Here is an 18,830-nt window from a genome sequence, read left to right on the forward strand (position 1 = left end):
CTCCTAGAATTTATTGTAATCTCTTTCTTCTTTGGCCTTTGCTTTACCACGCACAGATTCTAAGTCAAATCAGTGGGAAGTCAGAAGCTCCAGCAGCCAGTCCCTCCATCCCTCCCTCCTAGCTGATGAAGGACCACACCTGTAAAGACTAGGAGGAAGATCTAGGCTGAAGAGGGACCCTTAAGAAAGAGCTTCTGAGCCAGGCCATGGTGGCACAGGTCTTTAATCCTAGCACTCGGGAGACAGAAGCAGGAGGATCTCTGTGAGTTTGAAGCCAGCCTGGTCTACAGAGTGAGTTCCAGGACAGCCAGGACTGTTACACAGAGAAATCCTGTCTGGGGGGGGGGGGGGGGGGAGGGCTTCTGAGCCACGCTGAGGTGGTGCAAGACTTTAATCCCAGCACTCAGAAGGCAGAGGCAGGAGGTTCTTTGTGAGTTCTAGGTCAGTGTGGTCTACAGAGAGTGTTCCAGGACATCCAGGGGCTACATAGTGAAACCCTATCTTAAAAAAGAAAAAGAAAGAAAGAAAAGAGCTTCTGGAAAAGTTCCAAGGTCTCAGTGGATCTTAATGCATAACAAAATCGTTGGTGACGGCGGCCTGTCACGCTGAAGAGAGCTACAGGCTCTTCCCCAGCTCTGCTGTCTCACAAGGCTAATCAGTCATTGCATCTGCACTGTCAGAATCATCCTGAAAAGAGAAGAGAAAGCACCTGCTGTTTCTATGGTGACCATCAATGATGCTGCTCAAACCCCACAAACCCCCTATCCTTCAATCCCCCCCCCACTTGGTTAACATATCGAGAAATACTGTGTGCTGGAAAATGGAATACACATTCTTACATGTTTATGTTTTTTCTTCTGTGCCTTTATGGAGGGTGGGCAAGCACTCTTTCATTGAGCTGTATCCAGCTCTAATGTATTATTTTTAAAGGCTAAAAGGAAACTGAAAGATCTAGGGAAGGTGTTACTTACATCCAGATCATCCATGGCAGGGGGAGGTCTCTTAGTGCTGACCTTGTTCAAAAGCTAATGGGAAGATAGAAACAGTCACAAGAGATGAGGGGTGAGGGAAGAAAAGTCTGAATATGAGTAGAGACAGGAGAATGGTCCCAGACCCAGCCATCAATTGGAGAGAAGTCAATTGATCTTCTTCTCCTTCTTCTTCTTCTTCTTCTTCTCCTTCTTTTCATTTTTCGAGACAGGGTTTCTCTGTAGTTTTGGTGCCTGTCCTGGAACTCACTTTGTAGACCAGGCTGGCCTCAAACTCACAGAGATCCACCTGCCTCTGCCTTCCAAGTGCTGGGATTACAGGCGTTCGCTACCACCACCTGGCTGATTCCCTTTCTTAAAAGTTAATTTAGGGAGACTGGAAAGATGGCTCAGGGACACATAAACTCACTCAAACACACATAGTAAACATGATAAATTTTAAAAATCAACCCCCCCCAAAAAAAAAGATAAAAATAACTTTAAAAAAAATCTAGCTGAGCCGGGCAGTGGTGGCACACACCTTTGATCCCAGCCCTCGGGAGACAGAGCCAAGCATATCTCTGTGAGTTCGAGGCTAGCCTGGTCTACAGAGTGAGTTCCAGGACAGGCACCAAAACTACAGAGAAAGTCTATCTGGAGAAAACAAAAAACAAAACATCATACATACATACATACATACATACATACATAAATCTAGTTTAAAGTGGGTGTGGAATCACAGGCTTATAATCCTAGCACTCATAGGCTGAGGCAGGAGGATCAAAAGTTCATGATCAGCTTCAGCTACATTAGGAGACCCTATGAGTGGTGGTGTTATCTAACACCTTTAATCCCAGCACTAGGGAGGCAGAGACAGGCGGATCTCTGTGAGTTCAAGGCCAGCCTGGTCTACAGAGCGAGTTTCAGGACAGCCAGGACTGTTACATACAGAAACCCTGTCTCAAAAAAAAAAAAAAAAAAAAAACAAAAAAAGAACAAAAGACAGAAAAGACAGAGTGGTGGGGAGAGCTTTTGTTACATTTTTAACATTTTAACAGAATTGGGGCTGGAGAGATGGCTCAGCTCTTAAAGGCTAGACTGACAACCAAAAGCATTTTTACAGAACGCAGGCACTACTCTGCAAACACTAACCGAAGCTGTGTGAAAGTCTACTTATATGGGCTGGAGAGATAGCTCAGGTTGAATAGGCACATGCTGCCAAGCTTCATTCCTGAGTTCAATCCCTGGGACCTACAGGTCAGAAATAGAAAACAGACCCCCAAAGTTGTACTCTGACTCCTGTGTAGGTTCTGTGCCATGTGCGCATCTGGCCCTCACAAATAAAGAAGCAAAATGTATTAAGTCTTTCTTTTTTTAAGATGGCTCAGCAGCTAAGTGCCTGCTTCTCTTCCAGAGGATTCAAATTTTGTTCCCAACACCCATGTCAGACAATTCACAACTCCAGCTCCAAGGGATCCAACACATGTGCATACATAAAAATAAAAATAACATTGGGCATAGTGGAACTCACCTTTAATCGCAGAACTAGGGAGGCAGAGGCAAGTGGATATCTGTGAATTTCAGGCCAGCCTGGTCTATATAGCAAATTCCAAACACCAAGAGCTACATCGTTAAGAACTTGTTTCAAAAATAAACAAATAAAATAATAACTCTTTAATTTTTCTCTTTTAAATTTCACTAATACTAATTTCTCTCATTTCTGCTAAATAAACAATGAATAAAATATACAGCATATCAGCACCAGTGAGTGGCCTGCTTGGGGAGTTCAATACCTGTGCCTGGCCGAATGCGAAAGATTGGGATGCTGTGTCTCATACCTCTGCATAATGCTCCACCTGAGCCAGTTCCACCTCATCATCTCCTTCCCAGTCTCTCCAGTTATCAAAGTCCACAGAGAGCCACACGGGCTGCAAGAGGAAGCACAGATGTTACAGGAGGGAAGGACAGAAGCAAGGGAACACGGGAAGAGTCGGGGCATGTGCATAGTCAGAGGCCTCAGAGGGACAGGTCAGTGTGCTAGTGTTCCCAGATGCACCCCTACTGGCCAACCCACCCTCCAAGCTGCATCCACAAATGTTCACCTGAATCTACTCAGTGCCAAACATAATGCCAAGAACAGCAAGGTCTGAAAAAGCACAGAGTTCTATCCTTCAAGGACTGATGGACAGGGAACTCAAAGTATCCTAGGATTCAATCAAGCAAGACAGAGAAGCTGCATCCCCAGAGTCAGATGCAACCCTTTGTTGTGGGATATTTGTACACTGTGTGAAAATGTACTGCTGTAATTGATGTACTAAAAAGCTGAATGGCCAGGGTTGGGGATTTAGCTCAGTGTAATGCTGGGTTTGATCCTCAGCTCCACAAAAAAAAAAAAAAAAAAAAAAAGCTGAATAGCCAATAGCTAGGCAGGGCAGGAGGTATGGGTGGGAGTTCTGGGCAGAGAGAAAACTCTGGGAAGAAGAAAGTGAAGTCACCAGCCAGCTGCAGAGAAAGCAGCATGGGCAGTACAGAGAGATTTGTTAACGAGTCAGAACAGAGATTAAAATAAATAGGTTAATTTAAGTTATAAGAGCTAGTGGGACAAACTCAAGCTAAGATCAAGCTTTCATAAATAATAATAACTCTCTGTGTCGTTATTTGTGAGCTGATGGCTATAAATGGTAAGAACCATATGCCAAAATGCCCACATTTAAAGCCAGGTGTAATGCTACAACCTATCATGCCAGCATTTTTCAGGTGAAGCCTAAAGAACCAGGGGTTCAAGGTCATCCTTAGCTATATAGCAAGATAAAGTTCAGCCTAAGCTATTTGGGACCCTATCTCAAAAGAAAATTGAATATTCATACATATTCATTTTAAAGATTTTTTTCTTGTGGGGGTGAAGTGGTTTTTTTTCTCTTTGCTCTTTGGGGGCCCACCACCCAGCTCCTAAATAAATACACAGAGACTTATTCTTACTTTGGAATGCCTGACCTTAACATGGCTTGTTTTTAGCCAGCTTTTCTTAACATAAATTATCCCATCTATCTTTTGTCTCTGGGCTTTTATCTTTCTCTATTTCTGTATATCTTTTCTTTCCTTCTTATTCCATGTCTGGCTGGGTGGCTGGGTGGCTGGCCCTGGGCATCCTCCTCTTCATGTTCTTCTTCTTCTATTGATTCTGCCTGCCAGCCCCACCTATTCTTTCTCCTGCCTTGCTATTGGCTGTTCAGCTCTTTATTAGACCATCAGTTTTAGGCAGGCAAAGTAACACAGCTTCACAGAGTTAAATAAATGTAACATAAAAGCAGGCAACACATCTTTGCATCATTAAACAAATATTCCTCAGCATAAACAAATGTTTATAAAACATCTTTAATATTCTACAACAGGGGTTTTTTGTTGTTGTTTTGGGTTTTTTGTTTGTTTTTGTATATGTTGGTTTGTGCTCTAAGCCTAGAACTGCTTTGGAAACCAAGATGACCTTGAACTCACAGAGATCCACCTACCACGGCCTCTTCCTCATGTAGGGATTAAAGGTTTGTGCCAGCACACCTGGCTATATTTTGTCTGCTCCTATGTCTGTGTGCCCAGTTCCTGCCTGGTGCCCATGGAGGCCAGAAGAGAGCATTGAATCTTCTGGAACTGGAGGTACAAACACTTCTATTTTGAGCCACCATGAGCTGGAAATTGAACCTGGAGCCTCTGGAGGAGTAACTTAAAAACTGAGTCATCTCTCCAGTCCCATAATTTATAATACAAAATGTTAAAATCACATTTATGTATTTATTTATGGGGAGGGGTATGTCAGTACATACAAATGAATGTCACACTTGTGGGGGTTGGTTCTCTCCTTCCACCATGTGGGAATTGGGCCTCAAATTCAGATCATCAGGTCATCAGGTTTGGTAGCAAGCACCTTTATCTGCTGAACCGTCTCACTGGCCCCCATAATCTACATTTTTTTAAAATGTTAGCAAAAAAATAAAAAATTGTGAATGTCAGTAGCCAATCAAAATATTTTTTTGATTTATTTGTTTTATTTTATGTGTATGAATGTTTTGTCTGCATGTGTGTATATGTATCACATGTCCATTGGAAGTCAGAAAGAGGTCCCCCCCACTCCCGAAATGGAGTTACAGGTGGTTGTGAGCCACCATGTTGGAGCTATACATTGAACTCAGGTTCTCTGCAAGAGCAACCAATGCTCTTAACCACTAAGCCAACTATCCAGACCCTCAAATATTTTTGTCATTGTTTTTCGAGACAGGGTTTCTCTATGTAGCCCTGGCTGTCCTGGAGCTCTCTCTATAGACCACATTGGCCTTGAACTCACAGAGATCCACTTGTCTCTGCTTCCCAAGTAAAGGTGGAGGCTGTCACTGCCAGGCTCAAAATAATTGAAGAAACTACTGAAATAAATGTAAAAGCCAGATTCAGCCAGCAGGTGGCCAACTTTCAGCTTTTAGAAGAGAAGTTGCTTTCGGAGTCTCAAGTGAGACTGACAAAGTCAGCTTATGTTTAACAGACCACACTGGGAACAATAAAAAGGAGGATAAGAGATGGGAGGGGGGGTGCCCGGCGGTGGTGCACGCCTTTAATCCCAGCACTCGGGAGGCAGAGGCAGGTGGATCTCTGTGAGTTCGAGGCCAGCCTGGGCTACCAAGTGAGTTCCAGGAAAGGCGCAAAGCTACACAGGGAAACCCTGTCTTGAAAACAAAACAAAACAAAAGAGATGGGACAGAAAAATATGCAGCAAACTGCCAACAAAGTCAGGCATAGAAGCCCATACCTGTAAAGTCAACATTCAGAAAGCTGAGACAGAAGGATGGCAAATTCAAGGCCAGCCTGAGCTGCATAGAAAGAGCCTGTCTCAAAAACAAACACAAAGAGACCAAAAAACAACATTAAAAAACCCCAAAAAACAAAAAAAAACCGCACTTCCCCCAATGAACCTTGATGGATGCAGTCTAGACTAGGAGAAAAATATATAAATCTCAGAATATTTAGGAGATTGAATATACAGGACCCAGGTAACTCACTGAATACTGACTTGAAGGAAGGCAAACCCAAATCCAGATGTTTTAACTCTGATGCCTGGGTACCCAGAGAGAGCACAAAGATATAGTGCACAGAAGGAGCAGAGTCCTCCCACACACTCACCTTGATATCCTCCTTGGTGAGCCGTGGCCAAGCCACCTTCTCCTTCCATTTCCTCACAAAGCAAGTAATAGAGCGACCAGAGCGCTTATCCTGGGAATCCTGACAGAAAGACAGCCTGTCTTAGAGACTGAGTTTTAGGATTAACCTCCAGTTTCCTGGTTTGGCCAGCCTTTCTGTCCAGATCTGACTATCCTGACCCTGCCCTCACCTTGGAGTTCACCTTGGCATAGAACTCAATCTCGTTGTACAGCTCCACTCCGTCACCGTTCCTGCAGCTGAAGAGACAGTAAAGCTGAGACAAGGTTAGAGTGAGGGGACAGTTCTTGAGACACCAGGCCCTTGCTAGGGGAAGGCCACTACCTGAACACAATGCGGTCATCTTCAATGAGTACACTCACGTCGGTGCTGTCCTCAACACAAAACTCCATGTAAACATATTTGGGTCTGTCGTACCACAGGGTCCGGGCGTGCTGCCTGAAGAGGGTGGAGGTGGGGCTTGGTAGGGGTGGGCAAGACTGAAGGCAATAAGGAGAGGCGGAGGGAGGAGACAATATAGTCGGATGTGGTGCCGCTGAACCAGATGGGGGGGAGTGGTTGGAGCAGGTGGAAGTGGTGAGAACGAACCCGGAAAGTCCAGGGAAGTAAGGAGTTAAGGAGGTACATTCGGTTCATACCACTCCTCTCACCCACAGTCACAGAGACCTGGAGTCCGGGGCTCCGATGGATCTGGGCAGAATCAGCAGCTTCTACAAGATGTGGGGCAGGGAATCTGCAGGGAGAGGGGCAAGGGAGTAGGATCTGTACGATGGCGGCTTGAAACTCACCGTTCCATGGTGGCTCCAGCTGCCCTGTGGCTTTTGGAGAACCAGGCAAGGGCCTCTATCTTTAGATCCTAGGGGCGCGCCTAGCAGCTGCCTCTCCTTATTTGGAAGGGGTGAGGCTTGAGAGGATGGGAAAGGTGGCCTGGCAGCGAAAGTGATCTGCACTCCAGGGGGACTCTGGGAGAGTTTACTGCATCCCTTTACCTCTCCGGGTCTCCAGAAATATACGGATCAGGAATACATTCACCCTCTCTGGCCAGGGAAAGGGCTACCCTAGACCCTATAGGCAGGAAATTAGTTATCCTCGGCCTCGTTCATTGGTTTCCTCCAACCCTAAGTTCTCCTGTAGAGTCTAATTCACAATGCACTAAAGTCGACTCCAGAGGGCGGGCCCTCGGGAGACTGGAGGCGTGCAGGCCCCGCCCACCGCCCCTCCAGGCTTCCCTGCCAGCGCCCGTTGTCATGGCAGCAAGGGGGCGCGACTGACGTGCGGCGGCGTTTCCGGGAAGATGGCGGCCGTGGAAGTGGCTACCGAGCAGGCAACTGTGGTGACGACCTTCGGGCCAAAGGCAAAGGACGAAGAAGAGGAAGAGGAGGAGGAGGAGGAGTCGTTGCCACCATGCGAGGCAGTGCGCTGGGCCCCAGTGGGCGCGGTGGCCGAGGCCGGGCCCGGGGCGGCGGCGTTCTCGGAGGAGGCGGCGGCGGCGGCAGCCGAGGAGCCTGGAGCGGCTCGGGGCTCTCCTCCGGACGCGACGGTCCGCGCGCTGCGGCGACTGCAAGCCGAGCGGCGGCAGCTGGACTCGGCCCTGCTCGCGCTGTCCTCGCACTTCGCGCAGGTGCAGTTCCGCCTGCGCCAGGTAGTGCGCGGGGCGCCGGCCGAGCAGCAGCGTCTCCTGCGCGAGCTGGAAGACTTCGCCTTCCGCGGCTGTCCTCACGTCCTGGGTTACGAGGGGCTGGGAGACCCCTGCGGCGGCGGCGAAGGCGATGGGCTTCCGGAGGACCGGCCACGAGTGCGGGGCGAGGACCGGGTGAGAGTCTAGGGCTGGGTCCGGCTGGGGATGAGGATGGGCAGGCAGGGAGTGTGTGGGTAGTGATGCCCAGGCGGACCGAGGCGGAAAGGGTGAGGAGCGAGCTAGTTGGATGTATGGCAGTTACGTGAATGCCAGATACGGACACTGGAGACAAGAAGATGCAGAAAGACGTACAGCGAACATGGAAAAGGTAACGGAAGCAGTGCTGCCTCCGTCTACCTTGCCCACGCCTTAAGGTACTTTTCCCGAGTGTGTATGTGTGTCACGCGCTCTACCATGAGATATACCTCCAGCCCTGAGCACTAGCTGATAGAAGAGCATGGGATCAGAAGTGGGAAGTGAAAGGTCCCCCCAAACACCGTGCTTTTTTGGCATATGCATGTGCTGTAATCTTTATGCTGTCTTCTCTCAGTGAGAGGTTTTCTTGGTAGTGGAAAGAAACACACCTGATGATTATAAGGAATTCCTAGCAGTGGAGCAGTGTCTTCAAACTGCTCTGCCATCCTGCTTAATTAACGGGGTTCTCTGAACGGAGCCTTCTGGCTGACAAGTGCGTTCCTCAGGACACTGAAGAAGCAGTGAAATTCTGTAAACCACAACAAGAGAACGTTCCTTACAAACTTGGCATCTCTGGAAGCTGGAAGTATTGAGACAAGCTGCCTTTCTCCTTCGTATTCTGCAGATTACAGTCCACATAAGGCTTTCTTCTCGCTCAAAATGTCTTTAGCCAGGAAAACTTACCCGTAGCAGATAATTGACTTTGGTTAATCGGAACTGTTTCCAGTCCCTCCCTCCTCATACCCATATCTCCTTGCACAAGGAGCAATCAGCTGTAGGTGGCCAGACTTAAAAAGTTAAAATAAATTTAGAATTACTGGTAGCCAGGCCCAGTTCAGTGGCAAATGACGTGAAAGGCCATATGCAGACAGGGTAGGGACTTTTTATTGTTCACTATCACTTTCAGAAAAATTTTCAGTGCAAGCCATAAAAAATTGTGCTCAGAGGATACATTGATATATGAACAGGTAGGGCCTGAGTGGAAGACAGCTTTGAGTTGAGTGATGTACTTTTTCTGTTGGGGGGGGTCAAAGGGGTTTTGGGGGTGGAACCCAGGGACTTGCATGTTGTAGGCAAATGCTCTGTCATCAATTGAGCTATGTCCTCAGCTCTTGAAATTATTATTATCGATTTTGTTTGTTTTTTGGAATAGGGTTTCTCTGTGTAGCCCTTGCTGTTCTGGAACTCCGCTCTGTAGACCAGGCTGGCCTTGAACCCAGAGATATGTCTGGCTCTACCTCCTAAGTGCTAGGATTAAAGCATGTGCCACCGCTGGCCCAGAAATTTTTTTTTAAGGCAAGTTCTCTAGGTAAGGCTGCCTTTGAACTTACTATAGAATAATTTTGAAGTATTTAAAAAAAAAAAATGTGAGTGGTGAGTGTATGTGTGTGTAGGAGCACAGTGCTGGTATCACAGCCTGTGTATGTATGTCTGAGGACAACTTTCTGGGGCAATTCTCTCTTTAAAATGTGAGTTCTAGAAATCAAACACAGGCCATCCAGCTCAGTATCCCTAACCTTGAATTTCCGATCCTCCTGCTTCCACCTTCTGAATACTGAGATTACAGGCGTGGGGACCATACCCAGTTATCCAGTGCTTGGCTTTGAACCTAGCATCTAGTATGCACTAGGCATGCCCTCTACCCACTTAGCTATATCCCAAGCCTTTCCAAATTACTTTAAACTTTATCTCAATTTGTACTGGAAATTAAATCTACTATTTCCTGCCTTGCCCCAGAACTTACTGTTCTCTCTGTTAAATTTGTTTGCTCAACTCCAGCAAATATGCAGTAACTATGACAGCAAGTGACAGACCTTGGCAGATGTAGTCATGGAAACAAACCAGCATTTATAGTTGGCTTCCTTCTTCCTCGGCTTCACAAAGGGATAACAACGCTGGACTATTTCTTCATTTCCTTCTCTTTTGGCTGATTAGATAACATCCTCCAGCCAGAGGTCATTATTTGGAATTTGTTATTTTGTACCTAATTTAGTCCAAAAATATGTAAGAAATATGTACTGAGGGCTAGAGAGATGGCTCAGTGGTTAAAAGCACTGGCTGCTCTTGCAGAGGACCCAGGTTTGATTCCCACCAACGTGGCAGATAACAGCTTTCTATAAATCCTGTTCTAAAGGATTAGACTCCCTCTTCTGGCCTCCATGGACACTAGGCACTCATGTGGTACATAGACATACATGTGGGCAAAACATCCATAAATGTAAAAAAAATTTTTTTTTTTTTTTTTTTGGAAGCTGAGGATCAAACCCAGGGCTTTGCGCTTGCTAGCTACCACTGAGCTAAATCCCCAACCCCAAACATAAAATTTTAAAAATATTTCTTAAGGAAGAAAAGAAATACTTCCTGAGAATTCACTTCATACTGGGCACAGTTTTAGGTGTATTGGGGTTGGAAGTCAAGGCGTTTGCCCTTTAGGAGGTTATAGATTAGTAGAAACAGGTCCTAAACAAATCCTGTAATGAATAAGTGTACATAAGACAAAGGAAGAAATGACTCGTTCTGCCTGGAGAAAATCAGAGAAAGCTTTTAGCGGAGACCTCGTTACTAAGTCGAGAAAAAGGACATGCTCTGAGAAAAAGCAGTAAGACTCAGGAAGGATCTGAAGAGTATTCTCGGCTTGCTTTCATGTTCCACAAAGCTAAAGAAAGGGCATTGCTTTTAAGAAGTTGACGAAAGTTAATTCTTTGTTTTCATCTGTTCTCCCTCAGACCTTGCTTCTTGGGGGCTTGGCAAGTACCACTCTAAGGTGAAGCTGGATACTGTGTAGATCCTGGTTTAAAATTCAGCCTGAGGCCTACAAGTGACTGACAGCCTCTGCTCCTTTTCAGTTTGGTTGGTTGGTTGGTTGGTTTTCATTTGTTTGGTTGGTTGTTTTTTTTCAGTGGTGGTTGTTAAGATAGAGTCTGTATCTGTAGTCCAGACTGGCCTAAAACTCACTGAGGAGGGCGGATGTACACGGTCATGTCTAGCTTGCTTTTTGTTTTGTTCAGGATTTGTACTCAGAAATGATAAAGACCCAGTATCTAAGAATATGTTGTCAAGACCTGATCACTGTAAAGAACTTTTAATAACTTAAGGGCAGAAGCTACGTGGAAACTGCCATGAAAAGAGGGTTGTCCTTAGAGAGAGCTACTTCACACATAGGCACACACATCACACCGTTACCTTCCCACCCTCTGACTTAGCTTCTATGTATTCTGTGCCTTAGGTACTTAAATTTCATTGTTCCCCCTTTTACAGAAATAGCTATAACCTTTCCAAGTAGCTTTGAAACTTCAGAAAACTGGTTGATTTCTATATGTATAAAGCCTTTCTCTATACTCAGACCCCCGGGCCTTGCTTTGTGAGGTGGAGTCTCGTGTAGCACAGCCTTGCCTCAAACTAGCTATCTAGTTCATGCTGAACTTGAACTTCACAAGCTACCCTAGCAGGTTCATTCTCCCCGACTAGTGCAGAATCGGTTTGCACAGAGTAGTGAGGAGTTAGGCTGTTGACTGGCCATGAAGATGACACCTTTAACTCCAGGAGGCCATCTTACCTGAGTTTCCTGTCTCTTGACTAGACTTTTGAAAAACAACAAGTCTGTTAACAAAAGGCTTCATTGTGTTAATATCCTGTTTCCAATGAAGGAATGATCACTTCTTAAAGAAAATACACATGTAGGGCAATAGTGCCGCGCACCTTTAATCCCAGCACTCAGGAAGCAGAGGCGGGTGGCTCTCTGAGCCTGATCTGCAGAGTGAGTTCTAGGACAGCCGGGGCTACACATTGCCCTGGTGAAGTCTATTCTTCCTGCAGACCCTGCCTTGTCAATTGTCTCGTGGAATCATTTGGAAGTGTTATGTATTTTCCTGGTCATTACTGGCCTGAGCGTCTTGCAGTTCCTTTGGCTTCTCTTTTCTGTGAATAGACCCAAGTGTTTTTCTCTTCCTAGAGTGAGCAGGAAAAACGAGAGCGTCTGGAAACCCAGAGGGAGAAGCAGAAAGAACTGATTCTGCAGCTCAAGACCCAGCTTGATGACCTGGAAACTTTCGCCTATCAGGAGGGCAATTATGACTCCCTCCCGCAGTCCGTGGTCTTGGAAAGACAGCGGGTGAGCAGACCTCAGAGGCGACTCCAGTGTTTCTTATGGTTAATATATCCCTGCTGGCGGTATTCCAGCATAGGCTCCCCACAGAGCACTTCTCCCATGGCCTTACCGAGAACCCTGGGTCCAAACCAAAGGGAAAGTTGACATTTCCTGGACCAGGAACCAATCTCTCTTTCTTGTTCACTTCTTTCCAAAGTTCCTTTATCACTTGTTTTTTATTAGAAATAGATATATTCACTTGGAAGCCTTTAGAGAAAGCACATATGAGGCTTTTGGGGCTTTATTTATTTTTATTTTATGTATATGTGTGTTTTGCCTGCATATACAACTTTGTACCATGTGCATGAAGTGCTTGTGGAACCAGCAGAAGTGGAGTTGCAGAGGTTGTGAGCTGTGATGTGGGTGCTGAGAACCCACCCCTGGTCCTTTGGAAGAGTGCCAGTTCTCTTAACTGCTGACCCATCTGTCCAGCCCAAATATGAGGCTATTGGATCTTTAGCCACTTTGCATCATTCATCCTGTTCTAATGGTGAAAGTTGACTGGCCTGGTAAGTTCACAGTTCATGAGAGGTGCCATTTCTGATCGAAAGGAACTATGTGTCCTTTGTGTAGGTGGAGTTTCTCTGTGTCTTAGCAGCCACTTCCCAAATAACCACTCAGAGACTTATTATTAATTATGAATGTTTGACCGATAGCTTAGGCCTGTCTCCAGCCAGCTCATACAACTTAAATTAACCCATTTCTATTAATCTGTGTGCCGCCCCAAGGCTTGTTTACCTCATCTATGAACTTACCATGTCGCTTCTTCCGAGTTTGGCTCAAAACTCCCCCTGATTCTCGAGACTCCACCCTTCTTCCTCCCAGCATCCTTTGTCTCACTGTCCTGCCTATACCTCTGCCTAGCTACTGGCCAGTCAGCTCTTTTATTAAACCAGTCAGAAGATACCTTGGCAAAGACACATTTTCATAGTGTAGAAAAAGGATTATTCCATAACACTTTCATTTTGTTTTGTTTGTTTGTTTTGGCTTGTTTGGTTGGTTGGTTTTTCAAGACAGGGTTTCTCTTTGTAGACTGGCTGTCATGGAACTCACTCTGTAGACCAAGCTGGCCTTGAACTCACAGAGATCCTCCTGGCTCTGCCTCCTGAGTGCTGGGATTAAAGGTGTGCGCCACCACTGCCCAGCTTGTTTGTTTTTTGAGACCGTTTTCATATGGCCTAGGCTGGCCTCTAACTTGCTAGATAGGCCACCAATGCCCCACCTCATCTTTCATTTTAAATTACTATATAAGTGTGGGTGCACACGTGCCACAGCACACATCTCTCCTTCCACCTTTAAGTGGGTTCTGAGGATCTACTTCCAGTCACTAGGCTGGTATAACAAGTGCTTTTATCTGCTGAGCCATCTCTTAGGCCCTGTCCTCATCTTGATCAGCAGCTGCATCATTTGCTCCTGAAGTCAGAGGACCGTGCAGTTTTTATTGCGTTTGAACATAGAAGCCTCTCTAAGACTCTCCTCCCCAACCCTCCTTGAGAACTGCAAAGCGTACACTCACTGCTGTGTTCGTGATAGGTGATCATCGATGAGTTAATAAAGAAACTGGACATGAATCTGAATGAGGACATCAGTTCCCTGTCAACCGAGGAGCTTCGTCAGCGTGTGGATGCTGCAGTGGCTCAGATTGTCAACCCAGCTCGAGTGAAAGAACAGCTGGTTGAGCAGCTGAAAACCCAGATCCGCGACCTTGAGATGTTCATCAGCTTCATCCAAGGTCAGAGGAGCATCTGGGGAGAGAAACGTATGCAGTGTGGTAGTTCTTTGTGCTCTGAGAACTCATCTACAGGGGCCAATTGTCACTGTTTTAAGAGAACTTAGAGACTGGAAATGGGTGTGGTGTTCCATGCCTTCAGTCCTCGAATGCAGAGGCTGGCAGCTCTCTGAGTTATAGGCCAGCCTGTCACATCGAGTGAGTTCCAGGCTACCCTACATAATGAGACCTTATGTATGCCATGGTAGATTGGGAAAGAACATTATCTAGAAGCATGTCTTTCAGGCCCACTGCTGGCCTCATGTCCTTGAGCAGATTCCTCCGCTCTTAGTCTTACAGTCTTCACTGGGGAGGATTCATTCTTCATTTGCTAAGCAAATATTTACTGAGTCAACTATGTACCAGGCACCTTTCACCCAGCAGAACACAATTTATAAAATCCTGGTCACACAGTAGGCACTATTAACTGTTCCTTTTCCCTTTAAAAATAATGTCTTGGTTTTGTGACTTCTGCTGGTAGATGAAGTGGGAAGCCCCATGCAGACAAGTGGACACTGTGAGTGCAAGGCCAGCGGGAAGACAGGAACCGGCTCCACCAGAATAGGCAGCAGCACGCTGCCCCCAGGAGCAGGCAAAAGTAAGTACAGCTCCTAGAGCGCTCGGGCCACAAAAGCAGAAATTGGGAGGTGGAAGCAGGAGAACTGAAAGTTCAAGGCCGGTCTGGACTACATATCGAGATTCTGTCTGGCTAAAGGAAAGGACAGTGAGATTGGCTCAGCAGATAATGTGCTTGCTGCCAAGCCTGAGGACCTGCGTTGGATCTACCACTGCATGGTAGAAGGAGAGAACTGACTCCCTCTGGTTGTCCTGTGACCTTGTGAAACACACACACACACACACACACACACACACACACACACACTACACCACACACACACACACACACACACACACCACAACACACACCACACACACACACCACACACACACACCACATACACACACATACACACACACACACGATTAATGAACTGCTGAACTGCTTAGGTCTTAGGAAGAAATGGGGAAGAGGAAATGATAATAGCACAAGGTGTCTTTGGAGCATGATACCATTCTAATATGGATTGTGATGATGATGTACAATTTTAAAACCCGACCAGATCTGGGAGACATATGGAGGAGTCCTAGAGCCCTGGGTTTAATCCTGAGTACCAAAAAAACAAAACAAAAAGAAGCTGAGCATGCCAGGCAGTGGTGGCGCATGCCTTTAATCCCAGCACTTGGGAGGCAGAGCCAGACCAGTCTTTGTGAGTTCGAGGCCAGCCCGGTCTACAGAGTGAGATACAGGACAGGTACCAAAGTGACACAGAGAAACTCTGTCTCAAAACAAAACAGAAAAAGGGGGCGGGGGTTGGAGAGATGGCTCAGAGGTTAAGAACACTGACTGCTTTTCCAGAGGTCCTGAGTTCAATTCCCAGCAACTACATGGTGGCTTACAACCATCTGTAATGAGATCTGGTATCCTCTTCTGGCATTAAGGTATACATGCAGACAGAACACTGTATACATAATAAATGAATAAATCTTTAAAAAAAAAAAAAAAGAAGAAGAAGCAGCTGAGTGTGGTGGCATGTACCTGTAATCCTACCACTTGAGAAACTGAGGCAGGAAGATGGAGTTTGAGGCTAGCCTGGACATGGTGCCTCCCTGAAATCCTAGCAATAGGGAGGCTGAGAGGGGATGGTTGCCATGATAGCAAGATCCTGTGTGAACAACCAGCAGCCTGAATTGTATACTAGAAATGGGTGTCTGCACAGTACCTCAATTACAGTTAGAATCATCAGCCAGCTGCATCCTTGCCTGCACTGTGGCTTAGAGGCAAGCCTGCTCTCCGCTTGTGACCTGTTGAATGTTTCCTGTCATTTTGACCTCTATCTAATGAGTCACTGTTTCTAAGCAGCAAAGGCAGAAGATGTGAAGAAAGTCCGGGAGACGGGACTACACCTGATGCGTCGAGCGTTGGCTGTGCTCCAGATCTTTGCTGTTAGCCAGCTGGGCTGTGCCACAGGCCAGATCCCTCAAACCTTGTGGCCGAGGGGCCAGGCAGACAGAGACTACTCTCCCTTACTGAAAAGGCTGGAAGTGTCAGTAGACAGAGTGAAGCAGCTAGCCTTGAGACATCAGCCATATGACCATGTCATCACTTCGGCCAACCTCCAGGAACTCTCTCTAGGAGGCAAGGATGAGCTAACCATGGCTGTGCGGAAGGAGCTGGCGGTGGCTGTGAGGGACCTGCTGGCCCATGGACTGTACTCCTCATCCTCTGGGATGAGCCTTGTCATGGCCCCCATTGCTTGTTTGTTGCCAGCCTTCTCCTCAGCCCCTGAGACCATGCACCCCTGGGAGCTCTTTGTAAAGTACTATCATGCCAAGAATGGCCGTGCGTATGTGGAATCCCCAGCCCGGAAGCTCTCACAGTCCTTTGCCCTTCCTGTAATGGGTGGCACTGCCGTGACCCCCAAACAAAGCCTTCTGACAGCCATCCACCTGGTGCTGACGGAGCATGACCCTTTCAAGCGCAGTGCTGACTCGGAGCTGAAGGCGTTGGTGTGCATGGCACTGAATGAGCAGCGCCTGGTGTCCTGGGTAAACCTCATCTGCAAGTCAGGGTCCCTCATCGAGCCCCATTACCAGCCCTGGAGCTACATGGCCCACACAGGTTTCGAGAGTGCCCTCAACTTGCTCAGCCGCCTCAGCAGCCTCAAGTTCAGTCTTCCTGTAGACTTGGCCGTGCGCCAGCTCAAGAACATCAAAGATGCCTTTTGATGTGAATGCCTGACCTTAGCACCCCACACACACACACACACACCTTGCTCTGAAGAGAGAGATGTCCTAGAGTTCTAGAATACAAGCAGGGAGTTAGAGGAAGGGTTAGAGACATTTTCTTTAACCCTTTTAGGTGGTCAGTCTATTGGAGGCAAAGTCTGTTTTTCTCTTAGATTATTAGAAAGATGTGCCAGAGACTCTCATCAAAAATAGTGTCAGGGGCCTTAGAGATGGTTCACCAGGTAAAGATGCTTGCTATCACACCTAGCAATCTGAGTGATCCTGGGGACCCACCTGGTACAAGGAGAGAACAGACCTCTCACAAATTGTCCTCTTACCTCCACACACAAACTGTGGCACCTGTGCATCCCTGCCCAAACACAGGTAAATTTAATAATATAATCTAAAACAGTGTCAGGACTAGAGGTGTCGCTCAGTGGCATGGTGCATGGAAACATAGAAGGCATGCACACAGCCAGGGCCGAGGACGTTAAGAGCAAGTGGAAAGAGCTGGCCCTGACCCACCACAGTGCACCAGTTCCACTGGGTAGGAGCCTGTGTTAACAGAATCAGTTACCACACATAGCTAATGCCCAACTCACTGTGGCATGTCTGATTTTTAGAAAATTCAGGTTGTGCCCACCATTCTGTTCAGCAGCAAGTCACTGTATGAGGGAGTTCTGGAAGACACTGAACTTTAGGCTCCTGTTAGTTAAGTTGGGAGCAGTCTTCTTTATGAGAAGCAGCTGTAAGAGCCCGAGGGCCAGAACTGTAATTCCAGGTAGGAATTCTGATTCCCCTTTCTTGTAAGGGAGTCTTAATGTGAGTCTAAGATGAGAACAGCAGTCTCCCTGCTGAGGTAATCCTCACACACAGACAGTGCTGTCCTGGTTTCGAAAAATGACAGCTGATGGTGGGTACCATCTCTAGAAAGTCACTTTCCTCTGTGAACCTCTCAGGGCTGATAGTCTTTGGAAGTGAAAGCATTCAAAAAAGTCCTTGCACTCAAGAACACACAGCACACAGGGATGAGCGGTACAGCCCCCGGGGTCACCCGCTGGCACCACTTGTCTGAAGAATGGCTGACGGGGAAGGTTTGCTCTTGCAGTGTGGCCAGCAGCGGGGCCGGGAATTACTACCAATCTCCTTACAGACCATGCACTTGACATCTGTGAGAGTAATTCCCTTGTCTTTCAGCATGCAGTGAGCACATGCTCCAGGACTCACCAAGGATGGGTGAACTAAACTGCCACTTGGTTTTGTTCCTGTGAAGTAAACTTTAACTTATTTCAGTGACGTGTCACTTAAGATGCACCATTGACATTTAATGGAAATACATGCAGTTTCCCTGTGAAACACAGTAGTGTTCCGGGGCTTGGGATGCAATAGTAATAGAGTGCTTGCCTGGCATGTCTGAGACGTGGTTTTATCCTCAGCACCACCCCCAAGGAAAAAAAAGAAAATTGTAAAATATCATAAATAATGATATATCTGTGATTGATAATAAAATTACAGTATTTTGTGTAGCTTCTCTGCAAAGCCCATAGCTCCCCTCTGCTTTCTGAGTCTAGTCCTATGAGCCCATGTAATCTAGGTCAGTATTCTTTAGGAACTGCCTACTTCCTCTCTGCCCTGGATGGAGTCAGGATTTGGTGGCAGTAGTGGTTGTCTTGCCTAGGCTGTCGCAGCAACACTGCAGTGGATGTGGTCACGGATGCAGCTTCTGGAAACTGGTACTGTTAAGTCTACTCATCAGGCCGCCGCCAGTGTTTAGGGTGAGTGAGAACGGGTATTAGTATATAGCATGACCCAGATTTGCCCCATACTGTCTTTTAACTTATTTTTACGGTGGTTGTGTGTGGGGACAGGAGTTCTGTGGCTCTTCCGTGGCGTTAGTTCTTCCATCATTCTGTGGGTTCCAGGAGCTGAGCTATCAGCAGGCTTGTGTGGCAAGCACCCACCTTTCGGGTCCTGGCTTGTTTTGTAATCCTTATTTGCATGAAGACTTTGTAGTTGTGGGATGGGAAGTGTTTTTCTGTTGTGCCATCCTAATGTCACTCTCCCTACTTACAAGGCCTGGCATTATCA

The 18,830-nt window shown here is 46.7% G+C and overlaps 2 protein-coding genes across 7 annotated transcripts; one reads left to right on the forward strand and one right to left on the reverse strand.

Moving 5' to 3' along the window:
- Nucleotides 1–482: 482 nt before the first annotated feature.
- Nucleotides 483–7,812, reverse strand: Ptges3l (prostaglandin E synthase 3 like). Of its 5 annotated transcripts, none has more exons than XM_036194894.1 (8): nt 7,440–7,812; nt 6,756–6,900; nt 6,492–6,646; nt 6,340–6,406; nt 6,132–6,230; nt 2,807–2,896; nt 972–1,025; nt 483–687 (listed from the first exon to the last, which is right to left on the reverse strand). In XM_036194894.1, the coding sequence occupies exons 2-8, from the start codon at nt 6,801–6,803 to the stop codon at nt 652–654; spliced, it is 549 nt and encodes a 182-aa protein (XP_036050787.1). In that variant the 5' UTR covers nt 6,804–6,900; nt 7,440–7,812; the 3' UTR covers nt 483–651. The 5 variants fall into 5 exon arrangements, with proteins under 5 accessions (XP_036050787.1, XP_036050785.1, XP_036050790.1 ...); XM_036194892.1 differs by having other exon boundaries at nt 7,157–7,812; XM_036194897.1 differs by having other exon boundaries at nt 6,492–6,605; nt 6,834–6,900; nt 7,157–7,807.
- Rundc1 (RUN domain containing 1) lies at nt 7,407–18,268 on the forward strand. 2 transcript variants are annotated; one of them, XM_036194887.1, is made up of 5 exons: nt 7,407–7,980; nt 11,993–12,151; nt 13,721–13,919; nt 14,437–14,553; nt 15,874–18,268. In XM_036194887.1, the coding sequence occupies exons 1-5, from the start codon at nt 7,462–7,464 to the stop codon at nt 16,740–16,742; spliced, it is 1,863 nt and encodes a 620-aa protein (XP_036050780.1). In that variant the 5' UTR covers nt 7,407–7,461; the 3' UTR covers nt 16,743–18,268. The 2 variants fall into 2 exon arrangements, with proteins under 2 accessions (XP_036050780.1, XP_036050781.1); XM_036194888.1 differs by having other exon boundaries at nt 15,877–18,268.
- Nucleotides 18,269–18,830: the final 562 nt, after the last annotated feature.

The sequence above is a fragment of the Onychomys torridus genome, chromosome 8, assembly GCF_903995425.1.
Source record: "Onychomys torridus chromosome 8, mOncTor1.1, whole genome shotgun sequence".
NCBI lineage: Eukaryota > Metazoa > Chordata > Mammalia > Rodentia > Cricetidae > Onychomys > Onychomys torridus.